Genomic DNA, 19,113 nt, shown 5'->3' on the forward strand with positions numbered 1-19,113 from the left:
GGGAAATGGGCTGGGGGGCAAGCAAACGGGAGGGTCACAGGAATTCCCTCCTCCGAAGAGTGTCCCGGTGAGCCAGGCCACAGGAGCGAGGCACTTACACATCACCCAGACAGAGCCCAGTGTCTTCAGGGAAGATTGGAGGCCCCTTAGCGACGGGACCCCGTGGACAGAAGGAAGAGCTTGGTGGCCCCCGGGGCAGGGGCCCCTACCTCAGTGCCCGCCCCATCGTCTCGTAGTTCATGTCAGGCTTGTTCTTCTGCTTCCCCCACAGCTTGGACACCGCTTTGGAATCCACCAGCTTGAAGATGCCTTTCTCTCGCTGGGTCCACTTGATGTACTTGGGGCAGGTGTTCCGGTCTTGCAGAAGTGCGAGGAGGAACTCCCACAGGTAGATGGTGCTGCCTGCAGAGCGGCGGGCGGTGAGGGGGCGCCCAGGCCCCCCGGCTCCCTACCCGCCTCACCTGCCTCCCGGCCGTACCTTTGCCATCCTTCGATTTCTTCCGAATGGGGATGCTGGGGTCAGTGACGGGTGAGGTACTGCGGTTGCCCTTGGTCTTCCGGACTGTGGGGGGATGGTGGGAGCAGGGTGAGCGCTGAAGGGCAGGCTCCTGAGAGGGAGGGCCCAAGCGCTCGCCAAGTTAGGGGTGGTGAGGCAGACAAGGAAGAGGCGGGTCGGGAGGCCCGGGGTCACTCTCCACAGGCATAGCCTTCAGGTGCCCGCACCTGCCCAATGGCCCGCCCTCGTTTTCAGGCCCCAAAGGTAGAGCAGAACACCGCTCCTGTGTGGGGCAATGGAGTGCTTACCGACGAGCCACCTTTAGAAGATCAGAATCTGCCTCGCCTCATTTTTGAAACAAAAAGGCAGCCTAAAGGCGTGACTGTGGTGCGGATAAGTGTGGCACCAGGGTTTGGTTGCCGCACGGACACGGCAGTATCGACCAGCCATCGCCTGAGTAAATCAATAACACTGGCACTTGGGAAAGCCCAAAGTCCTCTCCCATACGTGGTCTCAGCTCCGTAAGCTCCGAGAGGGAAGATAAGAGCACGGGTTGAGGCAGAGGCCCCCAGAGGGCCAGGGACGGACCAGGGGGCCAAGCCTGGTGTCTGAACACTCAGTACAGGATGCAACCCATGGGGATCATTGGGTTTTTAAAAGTTTACATATCTGCTGGGCAGATGGGGGTGGCCTGGGCAATGTCAGGCTTTGGGCAGGCCACCTGATGAGGCCCGTCTTTCCAGAAGGGAGGACTTTCTGTCCACCCCGCCACACCAGAGAGCTGTTCTCTTAATGTGTCTGTGAGCCTCACCCCGACACTCACCCCTACTTATGGTCTCCCTGAGCCCCTCCTACTGCCCACCACCCTGAAGGAACACTCTCCCTCCCCCCCTCCCCCCTTCTCTCTCTTACTTCTCTTCTTCGATTTTCCAGTCTTCTTGGCACTTTCTTCTCTGGGGACCTTCTCCTCCAGACAGTGTTCCTCCTGGTCACCAGTGTCACCAGCCCTGTTCAGGGCGTCGGGCTCAGAGACAGGAAACAGGTAGTTGGGCAGAGTGACGGCTGGAGCAGGGTCCGGGTCTGGAAGCATTTCGGAGGTGCTGACTGCAAGAAGAAAGGCCTGAGGTGGCTGGGGCCCAGGGCACGGCCTCCCAGTGCGCAAGAGAGCGGCAGGCTCCTGGGGGGGCGGGGCGAGGCGCCATTCCCCACGGTTCCAGACACAGGATACACCTGAAAACGCCTCCCGTGTCTCACAACACTAGGAGAGGAAACATCTGCAGAGCTGTGGGCACGAGCTGGCCCCAATCACGGCGGCCACGTTTATAGCCCACTGCTGGTGGTGGGGAAGTTCCAGGTGACACCCAAGGAAAAGGGCCACCTTGATTTAGTCATCTACTCATTTCACAACCGGAAGGGGCCTTAGACATCATTTAGCCCAATTCCTCTGCTTTTCTGGTGAGGAAACTGAGACCCAGAGATGGCAGAGCATGTGCCCAAGGTCACACAGCAAGCTGGTCACACATGCCTGGTACATGCAGGCACTCAGAAAATATTTGTTGAATCCTGAATGAATATTAGTGACAGAGTCGGGGTTAGGAATGCTAGGACTCAGAATTTGCAGCTTCAGGGCTTTCTTTCCCCCACTGTATCCCAGCGCCTCCTTGGGAAGGGGCAGTTGGGACCAGGAATCCTCCTGTGGAGTCACGGCAAATGCCTGGGGAGTGCCGAGGGAGAAGCCTGCCTCGGGGGCCATCGGAGGAGGTAGAGGCCAACCTCCCAGCCACACCCTGCACGGTCTTCCTGGGAGCTCAGCAAGACAGCAGAGGGGCCTGAAGTTACCCTGACCAATAGTATTCAGCCTTAAAAAGGAAGGAAATTCTGACACATGCTCTACATGGACGGACCTTGAGGACATTACATAAGTGAAATAAGCCAGTCCCTCCAAAACAAGTACTGTAAGCTTCTACTTATCTGAGGTCCCTAGAGGAGTCGAATTCATTGACACAGAAAGTAGAATGGTGGTGGCCAGGGGCTGAGGGGAAGGGGAAATGGGGAGTTAGTGTTTCATGGGGACAGACTTTCAGTTTTACAAGATGGCAAGAGTTCTGGAGAGGATGGTGGTGGCCGCACAACATAACAAATGTACTTAATACCACGGACCTGCACACTGAAAAATGGTTCAGGTGGTCCATTTTATGTTATGTGTATTTTACCATAATTGAAAAACTAGAAAAAAAAAAACCCCAAAGAGTCACCCTGGCCATCTTTGCTTGTCTCCAGTGCTGTCCTGCCCTTCCCATTCCAGTCAGAGCCAAACAGCACGTGCACGTGTATATGGGTGGGTGTGGGTGCGCGTGGGTGCGCACACATGTCCCTGAGAATCTAATACACGGATGTGATATTTTTAAATGGAATTTTGTATTGGTTCAACTTAAGGCGCCAGGGTTCAAACTTACAGATCTGCTTTTCATCCAGGATGTCATTGGGAGACTCGACGTTGAGCAAGACTTCAGTGGTTGACATGGTTTGCGAGGTTGCTTCATTGTCATCTGGTGCCGGGTTCCATGATGTGGGGGAGAAGAAAAGTTCCCTCAGGGCATAGGGCAGTGGATGCAGCTACAACCAGGGCCAGCTCAGAGAGTGGAGCTAAGGAGCCCAGGGGCAGCCGGGAGGGGACCAGCGCGCCTCCCACCCTGATTCTCTACCTTTCTCTACACCCATCCCAGCTGGTCTCCCCTCACTGTCCCGCTCCATCTCAGGAGATCATGAATCCATTTAGGTGGTTTCCTCCTCTCTGAAGTGGTACTACCTCCTGCTTATCCTAATCACCCCATCTAATTTCCAACTGTTGGGGGCCTTGACCTTGGCTGCGTGGGGTCACTAGAAGCCATTGTGGACTACTGTTCCCTGAAGACAGAACCCCTTTCTCCTCCACACCTTCTCTGCCCAGGAAGGAAACAGACCTGCCAGCAAAAAACTGCCCTCCAGGATCTGATCCTGAGTCATGCACAAGGTCCCGTCTGTTATGATGCCATTGTGAACGTCGTCCAGCTCCAGGCCTGAGTACAGATGCAGTAATTCGGGGTAGGGGACCTGCTCCACGATCACAGCTGGGAACACTGAGGGGTCTTCCAGCTACGGAGAAGAGAGGGATCTGGTTCAGGGCTCACCCGCCTCTCCCAGGAAGCCCTCCGTACCAGAACCTGGCCCTTCTTGCAATTCCTAATTCTTGGATCCCTCAGGGGCTGTCCTTTGTAGGGCATGACATTGCTCTGGGTCCAACCTCACTAGGTGATGCTTTGAGTGGGTTCTTAATTAACAGAGATGGGTTAACTCTGTACCAGCTGCACTCAACCAAGGGCAGACAGTTCTAACTGGTCGTAGTTATGGGTTAATCGGTGACCAGGGTTAATGCTCAGTCTATGAGGATAAGGCTCATTCTGAAGCCAGTAGGAAAGGATTCGTCAATGGCAAGGGCGAGGGACTCAGCCTACCCTCAGGGTTGGGTACCAGGGTTAGGGGCTCAGATTGTGAACATCTTAGGGCTCAGTCTGTGGTGATGAGAGTAGGAATGAAGACAGAAGAACAGAGGCATTATAGAGGTAGGAAGGTGAGGGCCTAGTCCCTGCCTGGATGCGGGGAGGGTTCTGATTTCCAGCTTGATTCAGTGGGTGCATGGGGATACTGTTCTTGTTAAGGGGGAACCCAGAAGGACGTGGAGCAGGTTTTTGGAGAAAGATAGGGAGAAAGTGTCTGAATATGGTGAGTTGGAGGTACCACTGAGGTATTTAAAATGGAGATACCTCAGGGAGACAAAAATATGTATCCAAGAGCTCATCCCTGGGAGTGGATAAAATTATTGGGATGAGAATTTGACCCCCAGAGGACATAGTTGTTCTAAAATCAAACAAAGCTAAATTTAAAAAATGAGTGCAATCACCACTGTTTTTTAAAAATGACGAATAGGGGCTTCCCTGGCGCAGTGGTTAAGAATCTGCCTGCCAATGCAGGGGACATGGGTTCGAGCCCTGATCCGGGAAGATCCCACATGCTGCAGAGCAACTAAGCCCGTGCACCACAACTACTGAGCCTGTGCTCTAGAGCCCACAAGCCACAACTACTGAAGCCCGTGCGCCTAGAGCCCGTGCTCCGCAACAGAAGCTACCACACCACAACAAAGAGTAGCCCCCGCTCGCTGCAACTAGAGAAAGCCCGGGCACAGCAACGAAGACCCAACGCAGCCAAAAATAAATAAATTAAACAAATTTTAAAAAAATGACGAATAGAAGGAAATATACCAGGATGTTCATAATAATTATATTTTGGTTGTGGGACTTCGGGTGATTTTTTTTCTTTTCTACTTGTCTGTATTTTCCAAATTTTCTTTCATGAGTCTGTTAATTCTTTCTTCATGAAAAAAGAATGAGAATGCACAGTTCTGCCTAATGTTCCTGAAGGATCCAGAAGAATAAAATCGATGAAACTGGCTTTGGGTTTGGCCGCTGGGCAGTCACCCGGCTAGAGCAGTTTCAGGGGAGTGCTGGGGTCCCAAAACACATTACAACAGATCTCAGAGAGGACGGACAGAGGGAGGCAGGCAGGTGGGCGTAGTGATTAAGGCCACAGAGTCTAGAGCTACCTGTCCAGTACGATAGCCACTAGCCACCGGTGACTGTGTAAATTTTTTCAAGATTAAAATTTTAGTTCTTCAGTTGCACCAGCCATAGTTCAAGTGCTCCATAGCCACATGGCCCCACATTGGACAGCGCAAATCTAGAGCATTTCTAGCATCTCAGATAATTCTATTGGACTGTGCTGATCTAGAGCCAGACTACCTGGGTTTGAAACCAAACTCTGCTATTTACGAGCAGTGTGATCTTGGGCAAGTTACCTAACCTTTCTGTGCATCGGTTTCCTCCTTTATAAAACTGAGGCAATCATATTATTGACCCCATAGGGTTTTTTTAAACAGATCAATGTAGATAAAGCACTTAGAACAGGGTCTGGCATAGAGTAGGTTCTCATTAGGTGCTTTAGGCATCAGGGGCTTCTAGGAGACTAGTAACGTTTTATTTCTTAACCTGGGTGGTGAGTTAATGCATATTCACTTTATAGTTATTCTTTAAAATATATATATATATATATATATATATATATATATAATTTATGCACTCTTTTGTATTCATTTTTTAGATTGAAGTACAGTTAATTTACAATGTTGTGTTAGTTTCAAGTGTACAGCAAAGTGATGCAGTTATACATACATACACACACATATACACACACATATATATGTTCTTTTTCAGATTCTTTTCCATTATACGTTACCTATTTTGTATTCACAGTATATTTTGCAACAAAAATTGTTTCCTAAAAAGAGTGAGAGAAGGGAGGTGAAAAAGTAAACCCAGAGGGTGGAGGCTACACTGGGGAGAAGAACAGAGCTAAGAAGGTAGTATGTTGGAGGAGGCGGGCAGAAGGGAGGAAAGGGTTTCTTTTAGGGTTGGGGAGACATGAAAATGTTCTAGGTTGAGGAGAAAGGTGTGGGAGGTCTGAAAGGTACAGGAGGGAGAGGAGGTGATGGATGGTGTGAGGTCTTGAAGGCGGCAGGAGAGAAGAGATTAAGCACTGAGGTAGGTGTTACCCTTGGAAGGAAGAGGGACACTTCTTTGTCCCAGGCCGGCGGAAAGGAAATAGGAACAGGTGATGTTATTGCTAAGAGGGAGAAGGGAGGGAAAGTGAGGGCGTCCTTGGGTTTGAGCTTCTCTGTGGATTGGAGGAGCGGCTGTCTGCTGAGGGTGGAGGGGCAGGCGTGGGGTCGGGAGGGAAGAACAGCTTCGGTGAAGAGCAGCCTTTATGAAGAACAGAAATAATTGCTGAGTGGACTAGAAACAAGTCAAAAAGTGACTAGCGGAGTTGAGAACCCAGGTAAAGTTAGATTTTTCTTCCCTTCGTCCAGGAGGCTAGGCACGCCAGAGATGCTGGATAAAACTGAGCAACTTTAGGTTAAGACCTAGCTGGACAGAAAGTACCATGTACTCCAAGCCCACTAGGGGGCAGCCTTTGGTAGGTCACTAGAGATTGGACAAAGTTTCCCATCCTCACAGGGATCTGGGATAGACAGCATCAGAATTAGGCTGGGGTGCCCTTGGAGATAATCCAGCTGGACCTCCTCTTGGTGAAGATGGGGAGATGGCAGCCAGATAGGGTCGGGGACAGGACTTGCCCAGGTGACACTGTGGCCACACTGGGATCAGAGCCCAGGGCTTTGGACTTCTAATCTTCCATTCCTTCTACCAGACCTGGCTGCCTCTTCTTCTCCAGTGCATGGAAGGAGGGTAGTGGAGGGTAGGGATGAGTGTGCCAGGACACCATCCAACGGGTACATATAAGTACCCTAGTGCCAGGCAAGGTATGGAGCAGTGGGGGCCTGAGTGCCAGAATTCTGTCCTATTTTCCAATTTCCTCCCACTAGAGGAACCTATCTCCAGTTTATCCTGAATCCTTAGATCGAGGCTGAAAAGACGGTTATGGAAGGGCTCATCCACCGGGCTAGAGACATGAGTCTGAAGGTGCTGGGGGTTGGACTGTACCCTGCGGTGCCAGCTGGCAGTTCTCAGTCCCGCTATGTGGTTGTCCCAGCACCTTTCTCACTGTGACACTGGAGGTGAAGCAAAGTGGCCAAAAATGCACATGGAGGTCAGTGTACACCTGTGCATTCAGCCCCTGTTGCTGACTGACAGCTCAGCTAGTGTACTTAGCAGCTGCTTGGCTGGCTTGGGAACTATACGTGCCCTGTAATTGCACGTGGGCAAAACCAGCTCACTAAATGACCACCCGATGACTACTGCCTGGCCGCATGGGACTCGTTGGTGCACAGTCTGGCTGGCAAGCAGCCCCTATGTCCTGAACCTAGTAGGTGCTTGATCAATATTTGCTGACTGGGACTTCCCTGGTGGTCCAGTTGTAAAGAATCTGCCTTCCAATGCAGGGGATGCGTGTTCGATCCCTGGTCGGGGAACTAAGATCCCACATGCTGCGGGGCAACTAAGACCGCGTGCCACAACTACTGAGCCCGCATGCCTCATCTAGAGAGAGAAAACCCGCATGCCACAACTAGAGAGAAGTCCAAGTGCTGCAACGAAGAACCCGCGCACCACAACAAAAGATCCTGCATGCCGCAACGAATATCCCATGTGCCGCAACTAAGGCCCGACGCAGCCAAAAATAAACATAAATAAATAAATAAATAAAATATACATTAAAACAACAACAACAACAACATTTGCTTTCTGGCTAGCTGGCTGGTCGGCCGGCTCACTGGCTGTCTGACTGCCTGTCTGTGTCTATCTGATCGTCTGCGCTGGCTGACCAGGCTCTGTTCTCTGGGGCCATACCTGGTGGATGTCATCCATTCCGTTGCTTGCAAACTCAAAGATCAGGTCACTGGGCTGCAGAGTAATAGCCATGCTGTCTTCTCAGAGGGCCGACTGCGGGATCCGCAGGGCCCTCTGGAGGCGTGGGGTTTCCTAAATGAAGAGATGCTGTACCTTGGAGCCTAGAGCCTACACCACGAGCCACGGTAAAATAGGGGTTGTAGAGAGCTGGAGTAGGTGGTGGCCTAAGCCAGGTTCAAGGCTGCATGCTGGGCTGGGCCAAGCGCAGGAGCGACCTACAGAGAAGGGAGAGATGGGGGCAGTGAGTAAGTCACCTTCCTTGAGGTCTGTTCCTAGGACAGACTGCCAGAAGAGGGATAGCCAAAAGTGGAGGACAGTGGGAGCAGAAGGGGGAGGGAAAAGAAAAGGAGGCAGGTAAGGAAAGAAGGAAGAAGAGAAAGTTAATTGAGTCACCTTGAGGGGGAAGAGGCTGAGCCTCGATGCCAGTCTGGGTCACCAGCATCTGCACCTGAGCTGGCCTCCCTCCCTTCCCACGCCCTCTGGAGAAGGTGAGAGACAGCGGGAATTTGGGCTCTCTCCACTCTGAAGGTTAATCCCCAGGGTGCACCACAGGGGAAGCCAGGGGCAGCCCATCTGGCCTCATGGATGGAGCATGAAGAATCCCTACAGAACCCTTGGCTGGGGAAAGAATCTGTGTGCGAGACTTGGGGTGGGGACATTTGGGTGCACGGGAGCTCTTCTAGGCTCTGCCTGGCTCAGTTTGCCTTGGGAGTAGGGGCCACATAGTTCTGAAGGGCAGAGTCCACAGTGGGAGTAATGTCTCACTGTAGGGGTCGTGCTGTCAGGGCCAGTGACAGCCTGACCCTGCTTGAGGGGATGGGACTCTCAGACTCAGCCACGCCTCCAGAGAGCCTGGAGACAGAGGGACAGGTGGGCCGCATGTCCTGGGCTCTCGTCAGCACCCAGCCACTGCCGCCGCCCGCCAGAGACGATGGCCTCTGTGCCGTATGTGGCTTGTGCTCTTGGTTTAGCTTTGCTTTCAGTTTCAAGACTGAACTGTCACCCTGGGAACCGGCGAGGAGAGCCGCAGCTGGGGGAGGGGCGCAGGGAACCTTCCCCATCGTCCAGGGCCAGCTCAGGGCCCCCCTCTTCCAGGAGATCTGTCTGCTGCAGTCCACACGTCTGTCCTCTGTGGCACTCACAGTCTGTACCTCAGGTGCTCACGTGGCACCCAGGCCTCTGATTGTTTCCTGTGCTCGCTGCCCTTCTCGAGAGTCGTCTGCGCAGCACCCAGGCCTGCCTCCCAAAGCCCTGGCTCCCCTCCCACGCCCCTCCCTCCACCGCGGTCAGCATCTCCAGCCCAAACACTCAGGTAGCACAACTTTGGCTCCGAGGGTTCTGCTCTGCGTGGTACCCGCGTGTGTGTAGGTGTGGCAGGTCTACGAACAGCCTGGTTCAACCATAAGCGTCTGAAGAACTGGCTCCACGCACCATAGGAGGAGCGACACACTTGACCCCCAGCTCCTCGACACTCCTTTGGCTGTGTCAGGGTGGCAAAACCTTCTCCTGGCCCGTAAAGAAAGGAGGAACTTCAGAGAGGGACAAAGGGGAGGAAAGGGAGGGGGATCACGGGTGACCTCCCTGATGACCGCTCTCCCCCACAGGAGACACCCAGGCCTCTCCCACTTCCTTTCCGTTAGCCCACAGGGCTGGCTCCGCCCTCCCCCCCCCACACCTTTCCACCCACCCCCAAGCAAAAACTTTGAGAAGTCGCTCAAGTCAACGTGGCAGGTCTTAGTTTCCCTTTGGGTGAATGAGAGGCTGAGCCCCGCTAGCACGGCTTTCCACCACAACCACCCCCGCTCCCCCCCCCCCCACCTGCACGTGACCCGGGCGCCTGTGGCCTCCTGGAGAAGCCTCCCAGGGCCATTTATGCATGGAAGGTCTGTCTCCCCCAGCCAAAGTGCCCCAAGGCCCGCATTCCGCAGCTCCCGCCCTCCCACAGGCCGGCCGTCTGCCCCCAGGAAGCATTCTCATACTAATCAAATGAAAGGCGATCACTTTCACCTAATCCCACTTTGTCTAAACATGAAACTCCTGTGTCTGCCCCTCTCTCCTCCGAGGTCATTCCGCCATGGCCTTTCCCTCCAGGTTTGCTCATCAATTTGGCTTCTCTTCACAGTTCTGTGCACCTCCCTTACCTCCCCCATTGGAACGTGGCTTCACTGAGGGCATGGATGAAACTTTAGCACCTTGCACCGTGCTGGGCATGTAGCAGGCGCTCAATGTATGTTTCTGGAACGAACACATGAATGAATGGTACTGGTCAGCTAGTACCAGTGAGGTGTGTTTCCTGGGCAATAAGTATACCCATGCGTACACTGGGTGTGGGGTGGGTGTCACGTGCTCTAGCTTACAGGAGAGAGAGAAACGTGTGCACTCTGTGTGTGTTACGTCTGTGTATTTCTGCACTGTAATTTACTACGAGGGGAGCTCGGGAGGGAGTTTGCTGTGGGTGTGCAAACACACTGTAGATATACATATGTGCAGGGTGTGGGGATATGTGCGTGAGAGCCTCTGTGTGTCAAAGGGCTCTGGTCCTGGCTGGGCCAGCACAACCACAAGCTCAGTCGTCGGTTCCTCCTCCGCCAGGCCTGCCTTTGTGAGAATGACAAGCCCGAGCTAATACTGGCTACACACCAAGCTGATGCCGGCTGGCAGAAGCTGGCTGTGGTGAAGTGGGCCGGGGCGGGGCCCAGGGTTCTGCTGGCGAGAGGGCAGCCACGGCCACCCAGCCCCCCACACGGAAAACTCAAAGTCCTCTTGCTTCCCAGGAGGAGAATGCCAGTAGCAGAATGTGTACATGGCCCACGGGTCCTTGGTGTGAGCCCCTGCCAGGCCCGCTCTCCTAGGGGGGTGGTGGGAGAGGGAAGGCAGCTCCGCACTGGATTGGATGGAACCCTTGGCCATCAAGGCAAAAAGGAGAGGTCTGAAATACAAGATAGAGACGAATCCAATTGCCTTCTTTAGGTATCAGCGTGTCTAAATATCCAAATTCAAGACTTGGTCGGTGCAGGTCCCGACGGCCCAGAATTGTGACTATTGTGAGGCTGCACCCAGCACCCAAGGCTGATCCTGGTATCTCGCTCTGCCCGAGCTCGAGCCTGAAGCTAAGGTGAAGAGGTGTGTGGGGTGGGGGTAGGGAGCTAAGAAAAGTCTCCCCTCACCCCCATGGAACCTTCCAGTCCAGAAGGTTTCACCCTTCCCCCTTCAGATGTTTGAGGATTTGAAAGTGAGAGGTGGGGAGAGGCTCATTTGCATGTTCACTCACTCTCCCCCAAGTCCCTCAAAATAACCTCCCTCTCCCAGGAACCTGAAACCAAAGAAGCCACCAGCACAAGAAGGCCCGCCCTACTGGAGGCCGGGGAGGCCCGCACAAGGGCTCCCCTCCCTGGCGTCCTTACAGACGCCCTGGGACACACATTCACTGGCCTAGAGCCCTGGACACCGCCTCATGGGTGAGTGGGGGGCTAGGAAGGTCCACAAGGACACTCGGCTCAAGGAATCGGGCACCTGGTTACCCTTAGTAACCGGTGCTGAGTTCCTCCCACCCCGCCCCATCATTGCAAAGCTCACAGCTGGCTCCAGTCAAAGTCCACTCCCAGGGTGGCAAGAGCTCCACTCCCTTTGAGGCCACTGCAGTATCCCTGGCTCCCAGGGCCTGTCCTACTTGGGCTGAAAGCAAAGCCTTTGTGAGAGCATATGGCCCCGGCCTGTGTGTGCGCGCGCACATGTGCGCATGCGCCACAGGAGGGAGCAAGAAAGCGAGGGCGCCCACACCCCCGGCCTGCAAACGCACACCTCTGGTTCTCTGTGGTTGTGATTGCATTTCAAAACCAAAATAGCAAAATAGAAGTGGTTTGGGCTGTTCCTGCGTCATCACAGCTGGGCCCCTTTCAGACGTACAGACCCTTTCTGGGGCTGTCACTGGAACACGTCAAGCGGTGTCCAGCACCCACCCATCTGGGCCTCCCCTACAGGAAACAGCCCCTATGTGAAAGCCACGTCCACAGTCTCCGTGGAGCAAGTTTAAATCTACACCCGTTCGGCTGAGCCAATGGCTCTCACAGAATCACTAATAACACCCGTGGCATTTTCACACACGCCGGCAAACATGGGGGCCAGATGGTCAGCTGGGCCCACAGAGCAGAGTTCTCCAGTTCCTCGCCCTCTCGCAGCCAGCTCTCACTCCTGAAATACCCCGTCCTCCCTGAAACCTTTCTGGAATTCTCTGGAAAGGAAGTGACAATTTCCTTCATGCCATTTCCCACTCCCTCAACACCCCTCCCCCACAACCACAAACAAAATGGAAACTACCCCAGGAACAGCTGTACCCTCTACTTAAAAACAGCCCCTCCTCCAACTAATAGTCATCAAGCAGCACATTTGCACACTGCACCACATGACCAGTGGCGTGTATTTAAGAGGCAGAGGGCCAGACTCGGGGGTCCAGTCTGTAGCCGTGGACATAGCAGAAGTAAGCCAAGTGTGGGACTCCTGCACAACCTTGGTCCAACTAGAGCTGGACTCCAAGCAGCCAGCTAAACCCCCCTCCTTGAACAGATGCCCAGCGAAGGGGCCCTGGCCACAGCTATTTTGTCAGCTTCTTCTCCTCTATTCCTGCCTTCTTACCACTCCCTCCATTTGAGATGAAATCAGGAAGAGGGAAGGAAAAAAATAAAGGTTTTGCAAGCTCTGTTGGTTGGGGTTTCTCTGCGCTTATTTACAAGAAACCCAGTTTCCTTCCTTGGCCCTCGGTCACTGCCTGATTCTCGTGTAGGGTTTGTCACAGCTCTGATGGTAAGGCAGGCCCAGAGCTCTTCTCCAACGGCCCCTGCCCTTTCTCAGCTCCAGGCTTGCCCCTACTTTCCCGGGCCGGAGCTGGCGCAGTGGAGGGGGGGGTTAGGGCTGCAGGTCGCAAGCACAGAGACATCTGCTCCTCTTTCTCCAGGAGACCCAACAGCCCTCTCCTGGCTGCATCCCAACAAGAGGTGTGACCCCAGAAAAGTCAGCCATCTTTCTGGGCTGTGGTTTCTGTCATCCTTAAGATGGGTGAGGGCTGAGGGGAATCCAGGCCTAGCAGCTGCTCACCAGGGAGTCTCGGGTGAATGCAGATAGTGGTGGGAAAGTGCTTTGAAAATTAAAACACACTCATTCAGATGATGAGTTCCAGGTGACCTCCCAGAGAGCAAGGGGGGCTGGGGACCCCATTAAGCTCCTGCATGCCCCCCCATGGCTCTAGAACATAGACAGGGTGGGCTGCAGGCTTCCAGTTGTCAGCTTGGAAGGGGCTGGCTCCTCTCCTGGGATGGGGGCCCTGTAGGGAGGGACAGGCTGCTGTGGTTGAAGGAGTGCTCCCAGTCCCGTCCTCACCACCTCCACCCAGCCCCAGCCCTCTGGGTTGTGGTTATGTGGCAAGAAGAGCACTACAGAAGCCCCAGTGGGGGGGGGGGGAGGGGGGAGGGCTATGACAAAGGGAACCTATTTCCCCAGCTGCCCTGACTCCCAGGGGCTTGGCCTGAGAAAGCCAAAAGAGCACCCCCTGGAGGTGCCTGCAGCCACCACACCCTCATCTCCGGGGAGCTCCAGGGACCAGGAGGAGGCAGAGGGGCACCAAGCGCTCCTGGGAAGCGAAGAACAAGTCAGTGATGGGGAGAACATGCTGCGGGAAAGCGGGCAAAGCCAAATCCAGGGCAGCTACTGAACCCCAGCAGGGTGCGCTGCCAGCCACAGCCTAGAAGACCCCAGAAGTCCCTGCAGACTGTAAGGGCACGGGCTTCCCAGCGAGAGGACCCAGCTTTGCCTTGGGGCTTAGGCAGGTCACCCTCTTCCTCTGGGAAACGAGGCCATCCTCCCTAGCTCACGGGATTGTTGTGGAAGGCCAGCAGGTCAATGTAGGTGAGAGCCCTCTGTTACTCCCTAAGTGTGTTTTTAGATTTCCCGGTCAGATCCGTGTCTCTCTGGCTGAGGTCATGCATCAAGCATTCAGGATATCTTTACCTGGATGGACAGGAAGAAAGAAAGGGAAATGGAGTGGTGGGATGAAATGGAGGCTGAGGGGGGACATAACCAACAATTATCAAACATGGTAGAGAGCGGAAACCAGTTTGACTATGGGGAGGAGGTGGAGCTGGCTGGGGGGGGCAGGGAAATCAGGGGGATAAGTGCATAGGCCTCAATTCACCAGGTGGTGGAATTTGAACTTGATATGGAAAGCAACTGGGAGTTACTGTTGATTCTTGAGCAAGGGAGGGGCATAAGGTAAGCAGTTCTCAAGGAAGATCAGTTTGGTCTGAGTGCATGAGTGGAGGAGATGGAAGGGGACCAGGTGGGGCACCTGGAGACAAGGAGGTGAATCCCAGGGCCACACTGAAGGAATAAAATGACAGAGTACAGGGCCATACAGTAATTGCAGAGACCCCAAGATTGCAGCCTGTTCTTGCTGTGAGAATTGTAAAAGATAGAGAGTGACTGGGGCAGGAAATATGGCAAGAACATGAGCTCAGTTTGGACATTTTGAAGTTGGGATTATCTTGAAAACTCCAGGATTAATGGTGGAAAAAAGAGGGCCCAGACAGTCATTTTGCTAAACACACACACACACACACACACACACACACACACACGCGCGCGCACACACACCCCGGCAGGGGGGCCTCGACAGGCCTTCAGTGGCCAGAGGAGCAGGCCTGGCCTGGCGAGGCTGGCATTCTGGACACTGTAGCAGAAAGCTGCATGTGCTGAATGAAAATGCTTCGAATGGCACACGCTCCACCCCCAGCCCTGCCCCCAGTAAGGCCTGCCTGCTTCCACGGGGGGGGGGGGGGGATGGGTGGGGGACAGACACACTGACCAGAGACTAATTAAATTTATTAGTGGGTTTTTTAGAAGCTGGGGCAATCTGTGGCTGGGCACCAACAGGATATTAAGTCAGATAACTTTTATTGAAGGGGCAGTGTTCTTTGTCGAGGCCCCTGCCAGCACGTGTCCTAGAAACGAATGCAGAGGCTCCCTGCTGGGATCTGGGGCTCCCCCAGGTGGGAGGAGCGGCGCGGGGTTTGAGACCTGCTTGGCTCTTGGTGCCCCTTCCAAACACCCCCTTCCCCTACTGGCTACTTTCCAGGCAAGGAAAAGCAAGGGGCAGTCCAGCGTCCCCTGTACAGAGGGGCGGGCTCGAGAAAGGATGAGGTGGAAAGAGCCAACGGGCTGGGGTGGGCAGACAGGGAGGGCACCTTCAGCCCCGAAGTCACCGTGAGCTCGCGGGGGCTCCTCCCTCCCCCTCCCCCACATGGCTGAAAGCCTCTCCTTGACGCAGTCTCAGGATGTCAAAGTTAAAAGGGACCTGAAAGATCATGGCATCCATCCTTCCTGTCATCCAGCTGCAGACACCGAGTTCTCGAGGAAGGAGAAGTGACTTGCTTAAGGTCACACAGCTAGTTGCCGTGACTCCCAGGTGACCTTTCTTCCTCCCCTCCTCTTTGTCTCTCCGGCATCCTCAAAAAAGCCAACCCTTTCCTTTGGTGAGAACAGACAGCAGCCAAAGACCCAGGGCTGGCAAACAACAATGAAGCCACACATGTGCAGAACACATTTAACTTTCGCAATGACTTCCCCACCTCCGTGCCTTTGTTCACACTGTCCCCTAGGCCTGATATGCCCTTCCCCAATTTCTGTGGCTCCAATTCCCACACGGTGTTCAAGATCTGAAGCAAATGTCACCTCCTTTACAAAGCCTTACCTGCTTCCTCCTCACCTGATATATCTCCTCCTCCTCCTCCTCCTCTTCTTAACACCTTAGCTAGACTTACATTAAAGCAGGGGGTCTTCAAACTATGGCCCATGTGCCAAATCCAGCCCACCGTCTTTTTGTGTGGCCAGTGAGCTAAGGACGGTTTTTGTATTTTTTTAAGGATTGGGGGAAAAAAAATCAAAAGAAGAACAATATTTCATGCCACGGGAGAATTATGCGAAGTCCAAATTTCAGTGTCCACAAAGAAAGTTTTATTGGAATGCAGCTACGTGCATTCGTTTACATATTGTCTGTGGTGGTTTTGCATCATAAGTTGAGTTGCTGTGACAAGAGTTCACATGGGCTGCAAAGGCTAAACTATTTACTATGTGGTCCTTTGCAGGAAACGTTTGCTGACTCCTGGACCAAAGGCTTCACTCCCCTTCAGAGTGAATAAATTCATCAAGTTCCTTTCGTAGAAGAACGTCACAGAGACTCAGAGGTGCCTGGAGGGAGGCGTGGAACATCAAGTACAAACTCCTAATTTTCATCAGAAAGTTCTGGCCCTGGCTCTGCCCATAGTGTGACCTTGAGCAAGTCACTTTTGCTTTGTGGGCCTCAGTTTCCCCAGCTGCACAGCGAGGCGGGTTGGCCTGGATGGCCTCAGGCCCTTTCCAGCCTACAGTGTAGAGACTCAGCAATCTGCTGCATTTCCAACTCACACAGTTTTGAGCAGGCACCATTCTCATCATTTTCTCTCCGAACAAGACCTTACAGAAGGTTCCCCTGCCCAGCTGTGGCTTTCCCTACCACTGTGGGCCCCCTCACTTATACTCACCTGCCCCGCCCAACCCTTCCCTTCTGCTGACCTGTCTGCCCTTCTCTCCGAACTCCTCTTCCGGCAAAATGAACATGGCCTCCTCTGAGGAAGCACCGCCCCCCCTCACCCGGTGGTCCAGGAGCCTCCATTTTGCAGGGTGGGGCGGAGGCAGGGAAAGAAGGGCTCTCGGCTCTCCTCGGCCTCCCAGGGCCCACAGCAGACAGGCAGTGGAGCAGGAGATAGGGCCAGCCCTCCCCGCACCCCTGCTCTGCCAGAGGAAACAGCCCCTCTCTGCCACTTCCTGTCCCAGGGGTTTCAGCAGTTTCCCCTTCAGGGCCTGCGGGCCCTCCCAGCCCCGCCCCTGCCCCACACAGGTCAGAGAGTGCAGAGAGGGGAGGGGCCCTGTGGGTGAGTGGGGAGGATCCCTCACAGGAAGGCTGAGGAGACAGCTGTCTACACAAGGGGACGCCCCAGCAGCTCCTCTGCCAGCCTGCTCGGGCCGGGGGAGCCGGGACCTGGGAGGGAGGTGGGACTGCCTCCACAACCCGCTCCTGTTAGCAGATGGGCACACGTGAGCTCATCACCTCACCTAGCGATCACCTTGGAGAGCACAGGGAGCCTGCTGGGTGAAAGAGTGGGCTGTAAGTGCTGAGGTCAATTCCGCCTGGGCTGAGGACCAGCCCTGGGTGGCTTCAGATGGAGAGCCGGGTTGAAGCGAGAGAGCCTGGGGAAACCAGGCCAACCATGGTGGTTAATTCGGAGCAGCAGGTGACACTGAAATCAATGGCACGTCAAAACTTTGCATGATTTTGTCCGTAGCGCCGATGGACAGAGGCAACAATGGAGAGCAAAGTATTCTATTACATGCGGGTCAAGGGTAGTGGCATTTTCTGGGTGATGGAACAGGAAGCTGTCACGTTCCACAGCCGCTGCTGATTTGGTGTGGTGACTTCTACTTGTAAATACCTCCCAGTTGCCTTTGCAAGGTGGGGCTCCTAGCAGTGGGGCTGTGTGCCCGTGAGGGATCCGGGCAGGTGACCAGCTCTGCCAGGCCCTCCCAAGGCAATGGGTCAGAGGCGCAGTAGCAGCCTGAGGCTCTGCACCTCTGCCCAGTTGTCAGTCCCCCTGAAGACAGGTTAGAAGTACATGACGATGGTTCCAGAAGCCTTGGTGCCTGGGATGGGGGCCTAATAGTGGATAGACACAACCACCTTGGCCCCCTGTGGTAATATTGTTCCATGAGGTTCAAGTAGCAGTGAGCGAAGCTAAGGGTAAGGGGACCCCTCGAAATGATGGTTCTGAATGGGCCAACGAAAATGGATGGGAAGATGGTCTTGATACCTCTCCCGGCTCTGAGAGGTCATCTTCTTGTGCTTTTGGCCAAGAGCCCTGACCAGCCAGGCCTCCTGTCAAGAGAACAGTCCGGCTTCGCCCTCTCCCCTCTCCCTCCATGCCTCCAGAGCCAAAAAGACCCAGTGCCCCTGCGATAGAGCCCCATCGCCCCTGAGGGGAGTGCCCGCTCCACCCCGCAAGTTGGAGTAAATACTGCTTCACAGCTGGTATGGAGGATGCCAAGGAAGCCTCACAGACAACATCTGGATGTGCACCTGGGCTCCTGCCAGCCCCTCCCTACATCTGCAGTGCAAACCCAGGGCCAGGGTTTGGTTACAAGCCCAACTCAAAGCTGGTGGCACGTGTTTGGAAAGCACACCTGACTGGGCGGAGCGGGTGGAAGCACTTGAGACCGGTGCCAGCTCAGGGCAAGCGCTTGCGGGGTTGGCACCAATCTGAGCTAGTGCTGGACCCGGGATGGCGGGTGTAGCCACTGTGGCCTCAGCCGTGGGCCTGTTGCAGGAGGGGCAGAGTGGCGTGGGTACTCGTTTAAAGTGGGCAAGATTTTCTTTTGTGCCCTCTGATATCACGCCAGGCTGTTCCCTCTGCTTCTGGGGAAGGGGACCGAACAGTAAACATTACAGGGTGACAGGGCGGAGCATAGGGAAGATGGCACGGATTTACATTTATTGGGTACAAGCCGCGGGGCTGGTGTCGCGCCAGTCACTTGCCGTAGGGCTATCTCCTTTCATTCTTACAGCATCCCAAACAAAGTAGCTCGTCAGTGGCAGAGCCCGGGTTTGAACCCAGGTTTATTTCCAACTAGTACGCTCTTTGAACTTTGTTTTCAGTTACATCTCTTTTGGTAATAATCCTGTTTTAATAGTTCCATTTTACAAACAGGAGAAGTGAGGCTTAGAAAAGATTAGGTAACAGGACCAAGGTCACACTGCCTGTCAAGAATGGAGGCAGAACTCAAACCCAGGCCTGTGTGACCTCAAAGTCTGTGCTTTTTCCCACTGCTCCATGCTGGCGACCATCTGCTCAGATTCCTAGCTCAGAGCTTGCTCGCAACGCCCAACGTTGAAGGCTTGGAGCCCCTATGATGTCCTTCAACAAAAGCTTCCCAAGCCTGTGTCCCAGACGCCTCCAAGCTCCATCTGATAGGTGAAACCTAACTTTCTGGGCACAGATGCACCAAAATGGTGACGAGTTGAGCCCCTGTGGCCAGCTGCGGAGGAAAGGTATTGTGGGGTACAAGGCTTCCGGCTCTGTCGAT

General features: G+C 54.2%; 1 protein-coding gene across 3 annotated transcripts in view; it reads right to left on the minus strand.

Moving 5' to 3' along the window:
* Positions 1 to 19,113, minus strand: part of ELF4 (E74 like ETS transcription factor 4) — a 36,985-nt gene that overhangs the window by 2,884 nt on the left and 14,988 nt on the right. For 2 of the 3 annotated variants that reach the window (XM_061177932.1, XM_061177931.1), the window contains exons 2-7: positions 7,894 to 8,168; positions 3,460 to 3,631; positions 2,953 to 3,045; positions 1,409 to 1,600; positions 479 to 562; positions 210 to 402 (exon numbers count right to left, since the gene is read on the minus strand). In XM_061177932.1, the coding sequence (XP_061033915.1) occupies positions 210 to 402; positions 479 to 562; positions 1,409 to 1,600; positions 2,953 to 3,045; positions 3,460 to 3,631; positions 7,894 to 7,965 (806 nt within the window). In that variant the 5' untranslated portion in view covers positions 7,966 to 8,168. The remainder of the gene's footprint in view (positions 1 to 209; positions 403 to 478; positions 563 to 1,408; positions 1,601 to 2,952; positions 3,046 to 3,459; positions 3,632 to 7,893; positions 8,169 to 19,113) is intronic. The other variant, XM_061177933.1, reaches the window with a different exon arrangement.

This window comes from Eubalaena glacialis, chromosome X, assembly GCF_028564815.1.
Source record: "Eubalaena glacialis isolate mEubGla1 chromosome X, mEubGla1.1.hap2.+ XY, whole genome shotgun sequence".
NCBI classification, from domain to species: Eukaryota; Metazoa; Chordata; class Mammalia; order Artiodactyla; family Balaenidae; genus Eubalaena; species Eubalaena glacialis.